The sequence below is a fragment of the Dermacentor variabilis genome, chromosome 6, assembly GCF_050947875.1.
Source record: "Dermacentor variabilis isolate Ectoservices chromosome 6, ASM5094787v1, whole genome shotgun sequence".
In the NCBI taxonomy this organism is placed as follows: Eukaryota; Metazoa; Arthropoda; class Arachnida; order Ixodida; family Ixodidae; genus Dermacentor; species Dermacentor variabilis.
Window position 1 is genome coordinate 133,849,082 of NC_134573.1, and position 20,074 is coordinate 133,869,155.

At 48.7% G+C, this 20,074-nt stretch overlaps 1 protein-coding gene across 1 annotated transcript in view; it reads left to right on the forward strand.

Moving 5' to 3' along the window:
* The window catches only part of ss (aryl hydrocarbon receptor spineless), a 179,008-nt gene that overhangs the window by 56,836 nt on the left and 102,098 nt on the right, over positions 1-20,074 (forward strand). The window contains exon 2 of the mRNA XM_075697542.1: positions 18,207-18,409. Within this exon, the coding sequence (XP_075553657.1) occupies positions 18,207-18,409 (203 nt within the window). The remainder of the gene's footprint in view (positions 1-18,206; positions 18,410-20,074) is intronic.

Here is a 20,074-nt window from a genome sequence, read left to right on the forward strand (position 1 = left end):
GGAGGAATTAGGGGAGGGGGGCGGAAACGGGTGGGGGGGTCACGCAGATGAACGCGCCCCCCTCGGTGACAAGAAGGCCCAGCGCCTAACACATGGCATGCCACGTGACAGCTTGGCGACGAGGCGCCACGCGATGATTGGCTCGTTGCGGCTGCGCGCCCTGCGCCTCCATGTGAACGCACGTCACTCTTGCGTGATGAAGTGATGAGACTCAGGACGACGCGCGGTGAAAGCTTGCCTGAGTCGGTATACGTCGGTTAACAAGATCCTCGGTTCGAGTCTTTCTTCCTTTCTCTCTCTCTCCTGCCCCTGTGACATCGCTTATAGTGCGCGAAACGAAATGGAGTGCCGCTTCAGAAATAAAATGCGTGAAATACGCGCTCTTCCTTTCCGCTGACATGGGTTCACACAGCGTTCACCAGGTTGGGGAAACTGATTATGCATACCGTTTAGCTTGACGGGTCAAAAAAGGACCGAAAGGAAGGAAGAAATCATAAGTGTATACATTAGGATGAAGAGACAGACCGAAACGGTTTCTTTGTTCAGCGCTATATAATGCTTCTAGTTCGTGTACGCACTGAACTTGTGCGGTCTGTGTTTGCGAACGCATAGCGTTGCGTTCTGAGATTTTCATACTTTATTCGCTCCTTTAATGTCATAATTCGGTATTGTAGTACGCACGCTCACAAGTATATATATAGCTATAGCGTCTACAGTCCACATGCTATATATAGCGTGTGGTAACAACTCTACATCTTTATCCCTCCGGATTTTTACTGGTCAAAGTCATTTTTTTTTTTTTACGCGTTAGCATGCATGGGGCGCTCTAGATACTGTGCTCCCAAAGGACTTTTTCTGCCCATAGGGACTTTTGCGCACGCAAAACGCCATGCTCTGCTTGCATTCTCTTGTAAACCCGTCGGTTTGCGTCCCCAAACTTTAGGTTTGCAATATCGAAAACGCTTCATTATTTCAGCTGGTGAATAGTTGAGAAGTCCAAAGGGGCTTCATGCAATATTTGCGTGCACACTTAACATCTAGCATCACTCCTGCGCTGATAAACTATACGGGGTGATAATTCTAAGCTTAACGGAACATTTAAAATTCGTCCATGGCAGATAGCATACACGAGGGCGAATCAAAGTTATTGTCCCTACTTTTTTTTCAGCCAAATTAAAGCTGTAAATGCGAGGTAAACATATCCATTCCCAGCGGTGGACCTTTCCTGGACCGATTCGGCCCTATCTGGTGGTAGCTCTGTGGCACGGCGCTGCTGTCAGTTGTTGAAGTTGGCGCTTGTGCTTCACACGTCCACGGGCAACGAAGTGTGATTCGTTTTCTATGGAGCAAGGGGCGAACACCCATTGAAATCCACAGGGAAATGCAGCCCACGTATGGGGAAAGGTGTCCCGCTTTGAGAAGTTTTGAGGTGGTTGTGTTGTGAGTTCGCAAAAGACCGTGAACACTTCCATGACAATGAGCGTTCGAGGAGGCCGCGTGCGTCGTTGACTGCCGACAGAGACATCTCAAATTTAGCGCTGCGATGGGGCAAATGGTCTGAAGCGGTGTGGGGACTATGTGGAAAAATAGTGTAAGGTTCGTAGAATAGCACGCATATTTGTAAATACCAGTATGTACCCTATTGCGGCTAATCCCCCCACCCCGCTCCCATATGTAGGGTAGCAAACCGGTTAAGCTAAACTGGTTAACCTCCCTGCCTTTCCTTCTCCACGTTTTCCTTCCTTCCTTAGGGGCAAAGACTTTCTGATTCGCCCTCGTATAATTCTTGTCCTTGAGCTGGATTATTCGAATAGGTGGACATTAATAGCACGAGAAATCAAAATAAATATTCAAGTAATTAAAAACAAATTCAATAATTAGCTTACCAATGAATTACTTTACGGCACATATTGCAATTTACGAATTGTAACCAGTTAGCTTGCAATGCGTATCCACTTGAAATTAATTTCCAGAATGACGGGAGTTTGAATATATACGCCATAAAACTCACCGTAAAAATGCACTGTTGTCCCATTTACATTTTTGACGAAACGGTCTTTTATGCATTGAAGCACACAAGTAACTGGAACGCCCATGTATTTCGTCCCACACTTTGCGAAATATATCGAAACTGGTGTCATCCTACAAATTCATTTCAAGTGGAAAGGTCTTGAAAGCTCACCGGCTACAATTTGTAAAGTGCGACATGCGCCGTAATGTAACTAATTAGGAAGTTACTAAATGTCTGTTGCTAAAGGAAGTTACTAAATGTCAGGAGAATGTGTGTTTCGATTACACCTGCTAGTAATATGTCTACCGCTTCGAATAGCCCATCTAAAGAATGAGCGATATCTACCAAAGGCGATTTTTAAAAACTTCATCAAACTTAGAAATGATCACCCCCGTATATGTTATAGTGGCGATGATAACGTGCCATATATATGTCCACAAAGAAAGTCTTTACGCTATAGAGCTGTTCGTAAGCCGATGTCATTCGATCACGATATTCGACATAACATAAACTAAGGCAGCTGCACGGCTAAAGGTACTAAGGAACGAAAAGTCTAGTGAATTCGGCCCCAGATCTGGTGTGCTAACGATACACAAGCAAGAACGACAAATATTTAGAAGAAGCACTACACTGCATATAACAACCGTCATTCGCTGGATCGACCTGTGCAAATATATGAAACGCGAAACAAGCATTCTGCCCGTACCGACGTGACGAAAAATGCCACGTTAATTAATGTGCGCCGGAACTTAAAGGGAAGCTGTAACGGTTTTCAATTTCCATGAATTGCTGGGATTGGGAAGAACAGACCTAATAATTTACGGTTCCGAATTTTTTTCTTGGTTTTGTTAATATAAGAGGCGGAAATCGCTTTCTAAATCACCCCCGCGGATACGCCCCCATCGCTTCCCGGAGCGCCGGGTGAGGTGGTTGCCAGAGGAGAGAACCGGCGAGAGTGACGTCACGCGCGGGGACCGAGCTGCCGGACCGGCGTGCTGGCATGTGTTGGCATGCCTCTTTCCGTCCTGCGCTTTACTGAACGACGCTACGAGAGATTTGCCGCCGCCGCCGCCGCTCACGTTTGTTTTCTTTTGCGATTTTCGTAAACTGTTCTTTCCTTCTGTGCTGTGTGAGTGCCTACAGCCAAGGGCGCCCAACATGCCCTCGTTCTGTGCAGCATTCGGCTGCGCGAACACAGGCGGGCGAGACGATGTGGTGTTTCACAAATTCCCGAAGGAAAAGAAGCTTGCAGCGCAGTGGGTACGTGCGGTGAGGAGAGATAAGTTCGTGCCGACGAAATCAACTGTGCTGTGTCGGACCATTTCCACGATAGCCAGATAGCCTTACGACAAATGCGGAAACGCGTTGTTGCTAGCGTTGCTATACTCCGTTTCATACATCAGGTGCAACGCTGTGGAGGCTTGAGATACTTCTTGCAGTGGCTGAGTTCGCACTTAGAAAAAGTTCGGTGTTTTTGACCCGATTTTTGAGAAACTTTTTCATATATAAGCTCAGTTCTGAATGAAAAAAAAAAGAATTTACCCATAGAAACAATACGGCTGCTAACACGTTCTTTTAAATAAATTTTCTTTTCGGCATTTTTTAATTGCAGCCCGTCGCGGCAGCTTCACGTGCATGCTCGCGCGAGCAAACGCCGCTGGCACGCTGCGAAGCATAGACGGAAACGCGCGCAGTAATAAATTTTGGTGACCGGACTTCGTGCGTAGCTTCCACAGCGTTGCACCTGAGGTATGAAATGGAATATAGGCTTGCCTAGTGACAATCGACGTACGCTTGCAGTTATCGTGTTTACCATACGGCGGTGCTAAAACTGCCTAATATCTTTATGTCAACACTAGCATGGAGCACGCATACCGATTCTTGATTGAGCCACAATCGCAAAGTCATCGAACCATAGTATGAATATTGCACATATAATACCTCTGGCCATCTCTGGATGTGTATGATAAGCAACTTCCATGACTGTACCTCGCGGTACTTATGTTCGCGATCGTGTATCAACACTCAAAAAACCACGGGACTTTAGACAAGCAGCGGCAAGGTGCTTGACATCGCGGAATTGCACCCGTGTTTACAATCTAATGAGAAGTTAGTGCTTCGGCATTCTTCCAGCAGCAAGTTCCCAGTGACACATTAGCGCATTTTTTCTCCCGTCATTGGAACGTGCAGCTACATGAAAAAAACAACAACATACGTACCAGCTAAGATTTCCAACGCGCGAGAAGGTGCACACATCGCTTTCGCTTTTGGCACACTCAACATCCTCGTTGCCGCCGTTGCCGCCATCGTTTTCCGTATCGGCTGTCGGTTCGAACATGTACGGCGAAAATACAAGCTGTCCGAGACAGCGAGAACGTTCCATAATGCTTACAACTCAGCTATAAAGCCAGAACAGAACAGCGTGCTTACGCTCTGAAACGGCGGCGCCGACCGGCGACTGCCGCGAGTGACGTCACTGCAGCCCCGACCAATCACGGGCAACAGCGGCGTTCGCGCGATACCCTGAGGCGCTGGTGCGCGTTTTCATGAAAAAACAGCCGCTTGCGCTTGTTTCCGCCCTTTTTGAACCAGATATTCGTGTTCAGGGGACTCAAAACTGTAGAATGCCGTAGAGAACTCATTTTTTTCGAAAAGTGTTTCAGCTTCCCTTTAAGTTTGTGAGAAACATTATCCCTGAAATGCAAAAAAGAAATCGATCTGTGAATGATGATGGGAATGAACTGCACGCATGTGCCGTGCAGCTCAGTCATGGTTCAGAGATTCTATATGCACTCATCATCATCATCATCATCATCATTCTGTTTACGCCCACTGCAGGGCAAAGGCCTCTCCCACACTTCTCCAACTAACCCGGTCATGTACTAATTGTGGTCATGTTGTCCCTGCAAACTGCTACACCACCACCACCCCCTGCTACACTTCCCTTCCCTTGGAATCCAGTCCGTAACCCTTAATGACCATCGGTTATCTTTCCTCCTCATTACATGTCCTGCCCATACCCCCCATTTATTTTTCTTGATTTCAACTAAGATGTCATTAACTCGCGTTTGTTCCCTCACCCAATCTGCTCTTTTCTTATCCCTTAACGTTACACCCATCATTCTTCCTTCCATAGCTCGTTGCGTCGTCTTCAATTTAAGTAGAACCCGTTTCGTAAGCTTCCAGGTTTCTGCCCCGTACGTGAGTACTGGTAAGATGCAGCTGTTATGCACTTTTCTTTTGAGAGATAAAGGTAACCTGCTGTTCATGATCTGAGAATGCCTGCCAAATGCACCCCAGCCCATTCTTATTCTTCTGATTATTCAGTCTCATGATCCGGATCCGCGGTCACTACCTGTCCTAAGTAGATGTATTCCTTTACCACTTCCAGTGCCTCGCTACCTATCGTAAACTGTGCTGTTGTCTTTCGAGACTGTTAAACATTACTTCAGTTTTCTGCAGATTAATTTTTAGACCCACCCTTCTGCTTTGCCTTTCCAGGTCAGTGAGCATGCATTGCCATTGGTCCCTTGAGTTACTAAGCGCGGCAATATCATCAGCGAATCGCAAGTCACTAAGGTATACTCTCCATTAACTCTTATCCCCAATTCTTCCCAATCCAAGTCTCTGAATACCTCCTGTAAACACGCTGTGAATAGCATTGGAGAGATCGCATCTCCCTGCCTGACGCTTTTCTTTATTGGGATTTTATGGCTTTCTTTATGGAGGACTACTATGCATGCACTATGATACTGCAATTCAGTGGCTGTGTTTACCGATAAAATAATGTTTTCCGGCAAAGTTGTTAATTGGGAATGCACAATGGCACAGGCACCTTTCCATGCGTCATCTTTATATACAGCACGTGCGAAACTCTTACTGCACATTGATTGATAGCGTAATTGCACACACACACACACACACACACACACTATATATATATATATATATATATATATATATATATATATATATATATATATATATATATATATGTGTGTGTGTGTGTGTGTGTGTGTGTGTGTGTGTGTGTGTGTGTGTGTGTGTGTGTGTGTGTGTGTGTGTGCCTATTGGCCCTTGATCAGATAACTTCGCATACTTAATTATGCCGTCCGCAGTTGGCCATAGACGCGGCGATCGTCTCGTCACATACCAATCAACGCCACGAGTGGCGGACGCAGGAATGCTGACTGCTTCTTGCGTAGGTTCTTGCGTAAGGAGTTTTAGGAACACGAGTATACTTGGCCCGTACTCGCAAAGCTTCTAGAGCCGAATTCTCGTTTTCTTTCGTAAGTGCTTTTTGGCACTGGCCAGCCGCTTCGCTAATAATATTTCCAGCATCGAGGTTGGCTTGAATTTTCATACGAACAGTTATTACGTAAGAGCGTAAGAAGTGCTATTGCGTAAGATCGCAAGCGCCTTCCGCTATTGATTGTTTTCATTCGTGCACAGTAAACCCGGCTTTCTTCTTTTCTTTCTTCCTTTCTTTCTTTCTTTCTTTCTTTCTTTCTTTCTTTCTTTCTTTCTTTCTTTCTTTCTGCAAAGAATGGTCACCGCCGCGGTGATCGTGTGTTTATCCTAATCGCTATGATGAGCGTTGAGTGTATGAGCGTCTGCCATCGAGGCACTGTCCTCACGCGTGTAGAAGTTTTGCGACTATGGACCCTGGTTTACTACGTAGACTCGAAAGAATAAGTATATTTAGATTAGGGGAATGAAGCAGGTTGCTTACCCAAGAACCCAATGACTGCTTGTGTTTGGCTGAGACCCAAGCTGGCTCGCGGGTATGCGCTTGCATAAGCATCTTGCATACCGTAATCTAAAACTCTCGTATGAGAGGTCGAGAAGCGGCCACAGCAGTTTCGCACCACTCTGCCGATGTTTCTCAGAATTTGCGACCACTGACGTGCTCGTTAGGCCTCGCTTCACTCCGCCTTCATCTGCTTTCTCTCTTTCCCAAGGCATGCTCCAACGGAAGCCAGCATAGAAATACACCGGGCCGTCCCTTATACGCGCCATCACAGCGCATGCGACCCACCCTCGGCTCTGCGCTTCGCGTTTTGTTGGCGCTAGGGTGCCTCGATGTCAGCGCCGCCTAGTTGACGCAACGTGTCACCGCGGGTTGGGCGCGACGCACAATTGGGTCGGGGTCGTCCGGCCTCGGGCTGCTTCATCAACGACGACAAGCGTTGCACGCGGGGTGGGGAGAACGTGTACTCGTGGGAGGGGCGGATGCAAGCGGGTTGGGTTGGGGATATGTACGGCGCATGCGCGAAATGACGCGCGCGCGTGTCCGAATTGATTGCGCCGCTGGGAGGCGGTTATACAACGGCGTATATCCTTTCGCGGCGCCCGCAGTCTCGGCGCGTGTTAGGCTTAGCGATTTATTAACACTTCGCTACGTGGCGTATACGTTGGCCAATGTGAGCTCGTGAATGAACGACTGCTGCTAGTTGCGACAACTGCATGCAACGCGTCCGTTCCCGTTTGAGATAGAAACATTAGATAAGAACACAGCGAGGCCAACCAGGATAAGTGTCCAGTTGCATACAGTGTATACTGGAGGAAGGAGTAATAGTAAAGGAAAAAGAGAGAGAGACCAAAGAAGAGAGACGGAGGTGCGAAAAAGCGATAGTCTACGCGCACTCGGTGAGGAGCCTGGCACAACGCCCATAGACTGTCTCACAGTTCCACACAGCAATGCTTTGAAACCCGCTCGGGCTGACGCCGGCTGGGACTGGGTCCAAATTCTGTAGCACGGTGGGCAAAGTTTACAGGTGCGTCACTGTGCGCCTTCCAAAAGAAAACATGAAGTTTCAGGGAAGCCAGCTTTTGGAATTTGGTATTCTCATAAGAAAGTGAGCTAAGGTCCTTATAACCGACATCCTTATGCGGTCGTGTTGCCATCAAATTGGCAAAATTTAAATTGAATGGAAATTTCCACGGTCCTCTCGATCGCCATGAGGCAGGGGTTTAGGTGCATGTATATACATGTGGCGTCATGCTATCTTACAAGTTAAGTCAAATCGTGGTATGGCAACGTTCTACCAACTTATACCCTATTCTGCCGTGCTCCTCATGCTTTTGTTCTTCTGTCCACGCCGGTCACTGCATATATACAAAGCATTACAACACAGTGTACTGCTGGTCAACTTCTGAGCTGTCAGCTTTGGCGAATTCGTTTGCATAAGTAGACCTCGTCGAATGCTTTGGTGTTATACGTGCAGTAAATTTGAGCGTGTTCGAGTGTATTCGTGCCCAAAATGTGGCCAACATGCGACCCTGCGATCTACCAACGAGGGTAAAGCAGGGAACAGAGGACGGATAGAACAACACGGTTTGGCGATCACGGTCTGGGGAACCCGCGGATATCCGAAGAAGAAAAAAAAACATGAATATATAATTAAGGAATCTCTTCGTACACGAGGATGGCGCCCCGAAGCTCCTAGACATGGGCAACCGCTACGCCTTGCCACGTATATACTCAGCTACATACACAAAAAGGAACGCCAGCGCCGGTTTCGGGAATCATTAGCCAAACAGAAACGACCGTCGTCAAAGCCGAGCGCGGGACATAGATATTTAATGAGCCTGCTCTCCAGTGCCTCTCTCTCTTTCTCTCCCGAGTCTCTTTTTTTTTCTTATACTTCACTCTTCGCAACGGCTGCGCGGTAACGAACGCCGCGATGATAGCAAGCCCGCATGGCCACCGCCAGAGGGCGCCGAGTTCAGATTTTTCCTTGCTCGTTTTCGGTTTTGATGACCACGGTGAAAAGAGCACGCCCTTTTGCTGATAAAACGAGGGTAATGAGCGTCGTCGCCCGATCCCTCGCTAGAGATAAGCGCGACCCCTGGCAAGAAGGAAAAGCTTAGAACGGGCGATAAACCGCGAGCCAGAACCGTGGGCTCTTCTTGCTTGGCTCAGGCCGCGATAGCCGAGCGCACGGTGACGCAAGGCGGCTGGCGCGTCGCGCCTCGCAAAACGCGTGTGCTCGCCACCTGGCGTTCGTGTACAGCGCGTGCGTGTGTGCTGCGCGCGCGTGCTCACTAATGTATGTGTAACATACGCGTATAAACCGTCGCGGCAGAGCTGCCGTGCGGCGGAGGTTATCGGAGATCGCGTGGCGGGTCTTGTACGCGCTCGTTGACAAATGATGCTCGGGGCTCCGAGTGCGCGCTTGAGCGACGCTGGCGCGCCCGCGCGGGACACGGTGGAAATCGCGGGAATCTTCATCTGTCGCGTTATTGTGTCCGTCTTCGCCGTTGTCGGCACCGGTGTGCCCGATATGTAATTACAGTAGAGAGGCCGCGTTGGCCGCTCGCCAGGTTGTGCGCTGCAATGCGTTGACAGATAATACAGCTTGGAAGAGGCTCTGCGTGAAGTGCGCCAAACGCATACCAACGAAACAAACTAGAAGGTAAACGTGTAATTGTTTTACCTGAATAGCCACAGACATGACGGATGGGACAACTGTTAGTCTCACTATTCTGTGTGCTACATATACGAGTGTCCGAGAGGTGAATTTCATTTGTGTGGAAACCGTTCATTCTTACGAGACTCCTGTTGATGAGTGCCAGGAGCCAAGCTCGATTCCCAGCCATGCATCGCGGCCGCTTCTGATGACCGCATAATGCAAAACGCACTCGTGTACCAAGATGTACACGAGATGTACACAAATGTGCGCGTTAAGAACACCAGTTGGTTAATATTAGTCCGTAGCACCTGTCATGGCGTCTCTTGTAGCCGGCTGTGCTACTTTAGGACGTAAAACTCCATATATTATTCCGGTTTCTGACCAGTCGCCATCCAAAATACATCTAACTTCCTTAGCTCTACACATTTGCACTCGACGACCTGGATGGTTTCGCGCTTGTTCTAGATGTACTATGCACACGTCTCTGTGTCATAATGCAAGAACACTGCATACGCATCGAAGACCGATGAAAAAAGAAGACAGCATGTCGTTTTACCGTCTCTAATTTGACAATGTAACAAAGCTTCAAATGGCGGCCTTGACACGCGACGAACGTGGTTGGTTTCGAAGCGCGCAAAAGAACGCTTGCCCCGTGTGATTCCGTAGACGCGTCGAAGCGCACACGACTCCTATCGCATCATCTCCCGTAGCGCCCGCTTTTGTGCAATCCCGGCCAGAGTGCGAGGAGTTGGCAAGACGGCATCCTCGTGGCGGGCAGTGAAGAACCGGCGCTGCCGGATTCTGTGCGAATGGGACAAAGAAAACTAGAGGTAAAAAAAAGGAGGGGAGGGTAGTGGTGATGCCTCTGCCAGCGGGACGGACGGACAGGCCCCTGAAAGATGGCCCTCGTAATGACACGGTTGACGCTAATCACTCTGCTATGCAAAAAGGTGCGCAGAAGCCGACAGCAATCGCTGTTCTCCTCTCTGGTACTATAACGCGGGAAGGTCAGACGCCCGATGCGCACTCGTTCGAACAGCAGTCGTTTCCACGCTCGGAGCTATACTAAGCACATACCAGGAACTCGGTTTGGGGATTTTTTTTCTACGGCGTCTCTGCTCACTCCAGGCAACGAAAAAGAAAAGAAAGAACAGATGTGCTCGTCGTTTCTTGCGTCGTCTTGGTACTGCGCATGTTACTCCGCTTCATGAGTGAGGACGAAACTGAAACGTATAAATGTTACTCTCATTTGGTACACCCTAAGGAATGTTTGCGCCCTTTGAGGCTTATCTTGTCGCGCAACAATAATTGTAATACATCTTGCGCGCCTTTCCTTTCTTTAACGCTGCGCGCACGGCACTTCCCGTTCACGAACGCCGCGCGCGTTATCAGCGTGACGTATCATTCTTGACAGTAAAGAAGCCAGCGCAGCGTTTTCAAGAAAGAAAACGCAAGCAAGACAGATGACGAATATTGTTGTTAGACAAAGATACAACCCAAAAGGTGCAAACTTTTTATAGTGTACTTCAGTGCCACGTGATACTGTTTCTCCTTTTCTTGAAATAATGTTGGAGTAATACGCTCAGTTACACCGATCTGTGCGAGTCACCGCATCGCATGCGTCCTCTTGCCAACCAGGGGCGACTCGCTTTCCCCTCGCTCTCTCTCTGCAATCGTGAGGCCGTCACATCGCCGCGATTAGGAGAGTTGAATGTTTGATACTGGGATGACTGGAAGGACAATATTTATGCATGTTCGCAGATAGCGTGATGACCCCTGCTATTCATTTGTGCTTTGTGTAGGCTGGGGCTCTTGGTCATTCGTAGGACACGACATGGTATTTGGAAGGGCAGGTTACCACGCTCGAGGCCCTTGCTTTTTGACATATAAGAGAACAGATTTCTAGAGCCTAATTTGGTGTCAATTATCATGCGAGACAAAACAACTTACTATCTTCTTTTCCAGCGTTTCTTCGGAAACATTCGACCCGTCGGTCCACTTCAACTATGTAGTTTTACCACGTTGGCTGGAAATTTTTTCCCACATCCGCTTCTGAGGGCTTCCGTATCATGTCCCATGCGACAGATATCCACTCTAATGTGTTTATTCCTCTTGTATAACATCGACACATGCTACTGATACCATCGATACGGGCACGGACACAAGACGCCCGACTAAACTTTCGACGATTGCTTAAAATGCTGCGGAAAACGATGTGGTGAAATACATCGATGTGATATAGAGTATCGCAACCGTTCTATAGCTTTTGCAAGTGCAAACGGAACACCTGTGTGCCACGTTTCTTATAAAATGTCGAGCGAAAAAGGCTTACGCCAGCGTTAACTGACCGTGGTATAAATATTTGCAGCTGAATCATTAAAAAAATATAGATGTAGCCGGAAGCAACGAGAACAGACATTTAAAAAAAAAAGGAAGAAACCAGCGTTAAAGGACTACTCACGCCTTTCTGCGCATATCCTTAATGTGCCCATGCTGCTTTAAAAAATATAATAGAAATAAAACCAGCGAATTACGGAAGTCTGGGCGGCCTCAAAGCGTACGTCTAAACAGCTTCTCCAAACCATTGATGTTCCGCACAAAAGATACGTAAAGAAGCTGAAACGTAAGAACCGTGAGAAGGAAAGAGGCAAGACAGAGAAGGCGTGAATTGAGAGGCGGAGTACGTCGGTGGCCACGGGGTGTGCTTCCTCCTAAAGAGCCGGCTGGCGTGCGCTTTCTCGCGGCGAAGCTGCCTCTCGCGAGACGAAAGCGAAGAGGCGGCTCTCGAGCAGCAGGCAGCGCGGCCTGCAAGTGCGCACTTTAGCGCGGTCCTCTTACCGCGGGAAGGCCGGAACGCGCGCGAAAAGCGAGACGCTGCTCTTTCTTCCTCTGGCGCGCGGTTCTTTGTGCGCGTATTATAAATGCTATCCCGGGCCAAACTAAGTGCGAAGGAAGAAGACCCTTTATACGCGGCGGTACGCGAAGGTGGTTCGCGCGCCAGGCGGCGGTGCACGGCGGTTATCTCCCACCTCGTGTGCGCCGAGCTGCTGCTGCAGCTTACCACGACACACAGGTTCGAGTGAGAAAAAAAAAAAAAGAAATGTAGGAAACGACGAAGAAAGGCGGAACGGAACCTCGGCACCCAGTCAACCGAATTAGCGCCGCGGGGCCGGGTAATGTTCGCAGCGCGCCCAGCGGTCAACGCGCAAACGAGATGTTCGCCAGGCACGCCATCTTGATTGAATGCGCCGGCCGCGCGCGCGCGGCTAGGGGCGGCACGTCGTAAGCGTAATGGCATAGCAAGCGGGAGGAGGGATGGAGCGCGAGTACGGAATGAGGAAAGGGTTCGGCGGCTGAAGGGGAAGCCAGGAGGCAATGCAAGGCCTGCAGCGGCGAAGTTGTTGAAGAAGAGGAGGATCGTTTTCCACACGCTGGCTGGCGGAACCACGTATTGAGTTGGCAGCACTACCGCAGCGCCGTGCCGCTCCGGAACGCGACGCTCCACGGCGGTTGCTTGGTACGCGAAAGGACTTGGTTTCGTCTTCGCTACTAGCGCTCTTTCTTCTCCCGTTTTTGCCACCGCTACTTCATCATCCTCATCCTCCCCCTTCCCCCAAGGACTTCGCGATTCCGATCGTTATGTTCGTTAGTTTTGCTTTTGAGGTCAGACGTCTCCCCCTCTCTCCTTTTGTCGGTTTTCTTTTTCTTTCATCATTCTCTGGCTGAGCTGAGTGTTCATTTGCATAGACAGCTGCTCCTTCATCTGCCGTTCATTTTAGCCGAGCTTTCGAGGTGACCTAGGGACATGCTCTCAACGCCTGCTTTGATTGCAGTTCGTTGTTCGTGTTATGCGGGTTTTTGTTTTCGTTCTTCCACCTGAGATCGGACTTGGCTCGCTCACCGCTTCAAACGCGGCACTAAAGAGGCGTACGTAGCCAACGAACATGGATATCAAGTTTTATGGCGGATTGTAAACGTGGCGGTGCGGTGCAAGCACGTTCGTGTCGATTCACTCGAGGGGCGTTCGTTCGTATAACGGCTGAGTGCATCGTCGCCGCGGTGTACGAGTCCGCGTTAAATTTCCGCTACGGAACGCACTTTTTCCTCATTTGAAGAACGCTTAGCACAAGGCAACGAGCAGAGGTGTTTCACAAGCCTCTCATCGCATCGTATAGCGTGATTTGAAGGTGAACCAAGTGACGAAACAAGAGAAGAGAATTTGCAGAATCACCGCGGGGCTCGTTAAAATTATGCGTTCCGCGGGTTTACGTGTCAAACCCACGAACTGGTTATAAGGCACGCCGTAGTGACTACGACCGTCTGGGGGTTCCTCAACGTGCAGGCCTAGTCTAAGTACACGGGTCCTTTTGCATTTCGCCCCATCGAAATGCGACGACCTCCGCGGCCGGGATCGAAGCCGCGACCCTCGAACTCAGCAGCGCAACGCCATACCACTGTGGTATGACACCAAGCTATACCACTGTGGGCGAAGTTCTCGTATATGCTTTCAGTTTCGCAACGCTAACCATAGGAGCAATAAGCCGTACGCAACTGATACCTGTGCTTTCATTATACGAAACTCTACGAAGACGCCTTGCTGAGTTTCGCAACTGGAAAATCGGACAAAATATGGGCTGGCGTGTATACAGTAAATGGGAATGATAAATAAACAAACTTCTGTCAATTCTGAAGCACATGCACCCACACGAGCAAAATATAGGGATTGTAGCACTTTCATTACGAGCCGCAAGTTCAATCAAGCGCGATTGTCAGATACTTCTTTTTATCGGTGTTTATATCATTGCCTGGGCATTGATTTGTTTTATTTCTGCCGCAGGAAGAAAATATTCCGCCCAAACCTGCAATCATTCTATCGTCATTTGTTTAGCAAGAGACGTCGTGGATGCTTTATAACGGGAATTGTTTTTTTTTACGAAGAAACGGAATGTCGCCTTGTTTTGTAAGCCATGGATCACATTGTCATTTAACACACATGTCCGCATGCTCAAATAACGGAACACCGGAACTAACTCTCGCGCAAGGCAAGCGCTACTGCAAGGCAATGCTAGTCCGACTGCTTTCCACGTAAGGCAAGGCCCGTGTTGCTGCTGTTGCGCAAATGTTTGTTCCTCGACATGCAGTTTCGCACGCTGAACAACCCATGATACCGGATGGGTATTCCAGGCATCACACACCTGTATGACCGCCTGTGACTGACTCAGCGAGGAACGCTTGCGTGTGTAGCGGTGCAAACTGTGAACTTCTTTCAACCTTCTCCTCTTTCAATCGCCTTTCCCCTTCCCAGTCCAAGGTAGCCTAGCGGGCTCAGCCTGGTTAACATCCTTGCCTTTCCCTTACGTCTTCTCTCTCTCTGTCTATACGCTTAACGCCCCCTCTCTTTCCCCTCCTCTCTCACGTATTCGCTTGTTCTGGTCAGCGTCCTGTCCAGCCGTAAAGCCAACAGTTACACTTTATTGCGAAAGGGAAGAAAGAAAGAAGAAAGGAAGGAAACAAGGGGAAAATCTGAATATGTTCTTTGAATGTGGAACATTACTTGAAATAGTACAATAGTTACAATAGTACACTTCTCTGATTGCCAGCATATATAAACGCTAAGCTGCCACGTCCTTAACATGGCTGTCATCATCACTGCACTATCAGCCACTGAAAAAAAAAAAGCGAGGGGGAGGGCCGGATAAGAATAAGGCTCTTTCAAGTAATACGTACATGTCATGTTTTGAGGCCGCAACGTTTAGTATGCGCTTGGTATTCACGTTCGTCACCAGCGCTCACGACGGCCTTTGTACATCATGCGCTGATGTCTTCGCTTCCCCTGCTTGCCTCCCACCGCGCCCGACGGCGAAAGCGCATCGAGCGGAATTGTGGCGTCTCTTACAAACCTGCTCAAAAAGCACTCGCCGTTGCTAAATCATTGACGACATATTTGCAATGGCGCGCGTTGCCTTCAGTTTATACGTATGCGTCCATATGCACTGACAGGCATATGTACTACATACGCGAATTCGTGCAGTTGGCGCTATCGATTGCGAAAGAAACTTAGCCTCCATTAAGTTTCTTTAAGGGCGTTCGCGTATACAGCCGAGCTCACGGGAACCTCAATTAAGGAGCACTTCACCGCTCCCCTGCACATCGCTTCTCAGCAGTGAGATCGCGGCGTCGATATATCGACGACTTGTGCCGTCATTGGAAAAGAGAGCGCTTTCGTTGAGTGCAAATCGACATTTTTACTTTGCGGTCGCAGGACCAGTCGTGACTCACTTGGTGGCCGGTCCTACGCACCCGCAATACGACCTTATGAAATGTGTAAGCTTCTATACTGGCAAGTCGTGCCGTACATACAATACATGGTAACAGCGTAGCAAGTACAGGTTATACCCTAGTTGAAAAATAAATTGCCTGGTTTAATGGAATATAACAACTCACGGGGATATGAGAGACGGATTTATTTCGATCGCCTGGCGTTCTTTAACGCGCCCTAGAAGCTCGACACACGAGCGTTCTTGCATTCAGCCCCAATCAGAATGCGGCCGCCATGGTCGGGAATCGAACCGGCAGCCTCGTGGTCAACACACCACAGCTACTCAGCTGTCGCGGCAGGCGGATACCTTACACGTCAGTTCAGTTTCTACTTTCACTGTTCGCACAACGTGTTTTCGCATACAGAGGTGTGTGTGTGTGTGTGTGTGTGTGTGTGTGTGTGTGTGTGTGTGTGTGTGTGTGTGTGTGTGTGTGTGTGTGTGTGTGCGTGTGTGCGTGTGCGTGCGTGTGTGGTGTGTGCGCGTGCGTGTGTGTGTGTGTGTGTGTGTGTGTGTGTGTGATGAGAGAGAGAGTGTGTGTGCGTGCGGCTCCATCGTCAATGGCGGAGACCAATGTATTACAAATAAATGGGCGCACGTATGTAGTTGCTATGGCCACAGCTAACAAATGTTGCGAGCATTCGAAATGTCTCCGATAAGTCCCTCTGCAACTTGCACGCAGGATCTGTAAAATGCACGGCGACGTTTGTCATTTTGTCAGGGACGAATTTAACGCCCGTAGTGCCGTCGAACATTTGTATAACGCAACACGTGGGTACAGGAAGACCACGACACTGGTGCTGACTAACAACTGAAGTTTATTTTGAGAAAACTCACATTTATATACACAGGCCAACACAGGCCAACATGTCCACAACTAAGCGATTGTACATGTGCATCAGGATCCATCCTGATGACCTGTCACTCACCAGGTTGGCTCCTAATGCGCATGCACAATCGCTTAGCTGTTGACGTGTTGGCCTGTGTATATAAATGTGACTTTCCTCCAAATAAACTTCAGTTCTTAGTCAGCGCCAGTGTCGTGCTCTTCGTTTCTTTCGTCCTTGTCGGTTTTGCGCTGTTAATTTACGAAACATGAATCACCACCAACTCGCCCAATTTTCTCTTCTGTGACAAGATAGAGCCTCAAGATTTGTGAAGTTGCAAAGCCAGATGCAGATATCGTTGCCCTTTCCTTATTTTGTGCGCAAGGAGACACATTAAAGTAAATCTCGTATCCTACGGGAGTTTTTAGTTAACGCGCCTCTGTTAAATCGTGGTGTTTCAAAACCAAATCTTATTTTTGTTAATTCGATTTTTTTAGCACAATTCACTGCACAAGCACAACTTCCAGTAGTGCAGGTGTGCGAATGCTCATAAGCTAAACTGAAATGATCGCCGACCGGTACCGGCATGCCTAGGATTGCTAAGTTGAGGCATCGCACTCAATTAAGGTTTATTGTAAAACCAATGTAAATGCTCTTTATCCGCTAGTCAAATTGATCAGCACAATGACTTAACGTAAACTACATGCCATGAAGCGTAACTACTCGATTAAAGATGCACCCATGGAAACTTGCGACTCGGTATTTACATCAAAGTAGCCTTTAAAACAGTTACAGCACGTCCTGTAAGCGCGACATGTGGTCTATGTTACATGCATAGGACCCTCGTACACGTCTTATATGCCATTATACTGTACCTCTCTCTACGTTATCCTCACGAATCTTAACTGATATTTAGACTGATTGTCAAGCTTGGTATCGACATTATTGTGGCTACACATTGGAAGAAGTGTACGGGTGTCATCCGAAGCCCACTCAGACCAAATTTATCGCTAGATGAAACAATTGCACTGAAACAGAGGTAGCATATGTATATTACGTCAAGCGAAAAGTGTCAAAGCTTGTATCAGCATACATTATTGGACCCTTGTCGATGAGTATTGCTTTTCTTGAATATTGCGCAGTGTCTTTTCAGGTGTCATGCGCAGCATCATAACTTATTTCGTATGCACGCTTTGTTAATAAAACAAATTATGGGGCTTTACGTGCCGTAACCGCAATCTCATTATGAGGAACGCCGGAGTGTGGGACTGCGGAATAATTTAGACCAGCTGGGTTTCTTTAGCGTGCACCTAAATCTAACTTCACGGGTGTTTTCGCATTCGTCCCCATTGAAGTGCTGCCGCCGTGGCCGGGATTCGATCCCGCGACCTCGTGCTTAGCATCCCAACACCATAGCTCACGCTTTGTTGTTCGTTTCCATAGCCAGTATATTCATTGCGATGACACGTCTGTTGGCTATATGCTTCAAGGGAATTTTTTTTTTCCTGAATGAAACTCAGTTAATAGTTAGGGGCTCATTATGCGTTCATTGTCCTTGCCTGTTATGCGACGTAGAGCTCCCCACTCACGAACCCTGTCGGCTTTTTTTTTTTTCTTCTATGTCATACCCGAACAGCGTACGAGTGGCACCGAAGGAAGGCCCGAATGGTCAGCCGGTCAAGTCCAACCCTAGCAAGCGGCACCGGGAGCGTCTGAACGCCGAGCTGGACACGCTGGCCAGCCTGCTGCCTTTCGACCAGAACGTGCTCTCCAAGCTGGACAAGCTCTCCATACTCAGGCTCAGCGTCTCCTATTTGCGCACCAAGAGCTACTTTCAAGGTACGCCGGGACTTAGACATGTCGTTTACGTGAACCAATCAAACACGAACGGAGTCTGCTTATGAAACAAAAATGTGAACGCTCCATGGTCCGCTTGAGGAGGCGCCGAATGGAGCTTGGTTCAGCCTATACAAGTGCGCGGAATCGGTGGGCTCAGTCCTATGCATCAGGCAACATAAGGTAGGCAACATAATGTAAACATAAGCTTGTGCTATGGACATTGCGTAGCGTATTCTGCTGTAAAGAATATGCTTCTGTAACGTTTTAGTGCAATACATAAAACAGTGGTAGCGGTGCCAGCCTGCGTTGTTTATACGTACATATATTAAGAGGCATATTACGTAGTTCGAACTAACTAGTATAAAGGCAGACATTGTTATAGACAAAACAGGCATCTGCGATCGCTACTTCGGTTATTCTAGCATCAGTTTCATTCACGGGCGTGCGTCAGATTACACAAATCAACACAGAGTGCTCAAATGTTGTGCGTAAAATGGCCAATTGTTTTCTGCCTGCACTTTATCTCACTTTGTCAACAGTCGCACTTTCTTCGTTTTTACCTCCCCCCAGCCTTCCTTTTCTTTTTTTCCTTTGCCGACTACACTTCCGCTTTGTGCATGTATTACGGCACGGCATGCTCAAACATAATATGTTCGTTCACGTTACGATCAGAAAAAGCTTAGGATTAAAAATGAAACAAAAACATGTAGATCAAGCCCCCCTCCCCTTTCCTCATTGACAAGCCCAAGAAATCCCGCACTTTTTGCTGCTCCAACTTCCGAAAGCACCCATAGTCTATTCGTGAGTCAGTCAGCATCAGAAGAATATCTCCTCCTTCAAGAGAGGCTCTTGCATTTTCTTTGGTGCCAAAGTCAGAAAAAGCGCAAACAAACAAAACAAAACAAACAGCTGAGAGCGTGTGCATACGCTCTCAGCTGTTTCGTCTCCGTCTTGCCGGTGGCGCCATCTGTTGCGGTTCGGGCGCGGCCTTTTTGCTCCCTATCGTTCAGGTGCTGCGCCCTTCGCGAGTCACGCGATTTTCGGTTGCTCCCGAGCCCTTCTTCCCTACCGCGCGCCTCACCTCCCGTCAGTGTGTCTCTCTCCTACCACGCAGAGCGCGAAACCGTGGGCCGGAGATATGCTTGCTCGCCGCCACTGGGTGGCGTGCGCGCTGCGCTCCCCATATAGCGCGCACGGCATCGCCCGCTCGGTGGCTGCGAAACGCTGGCTCGCCGGGCATCCTCGTTGATGAATTAGATCTCGCACGAGAAATCTTTCCCGCATTCGTCTACACGCGGCAGCCCTGAGCAAGCGCTGAGAGACGGACGCTTTGTTTTTTCGGCGTTTCTCAGCGAGCGCGGAGAGAAAGTGTTCCGCCTGGAAACTTGGCGCCGGAATGATGACCACCGCGAGTGTGCAGTGGGTGTTTGCAATCTTCTCTCTAGGCGAGGCGTCCACTGCGGCGAATTTGTGTAAACCTTTCAGCGAGAGTGAGCTGATATATGGAGCGTGGGCCTGCGCGAGATTTGATGAAACGCGGGGTGAGTGTTTTCACTCGGAAGCTTGGAGGTCGGCTTGGTGGAGTTGGGGGTGGGAACTTCGCACGGACGCTGTCCTGCACGCGTGGAGAATTTTTGTTTGAGCGTAGAACCTTTTTCTTTTGTT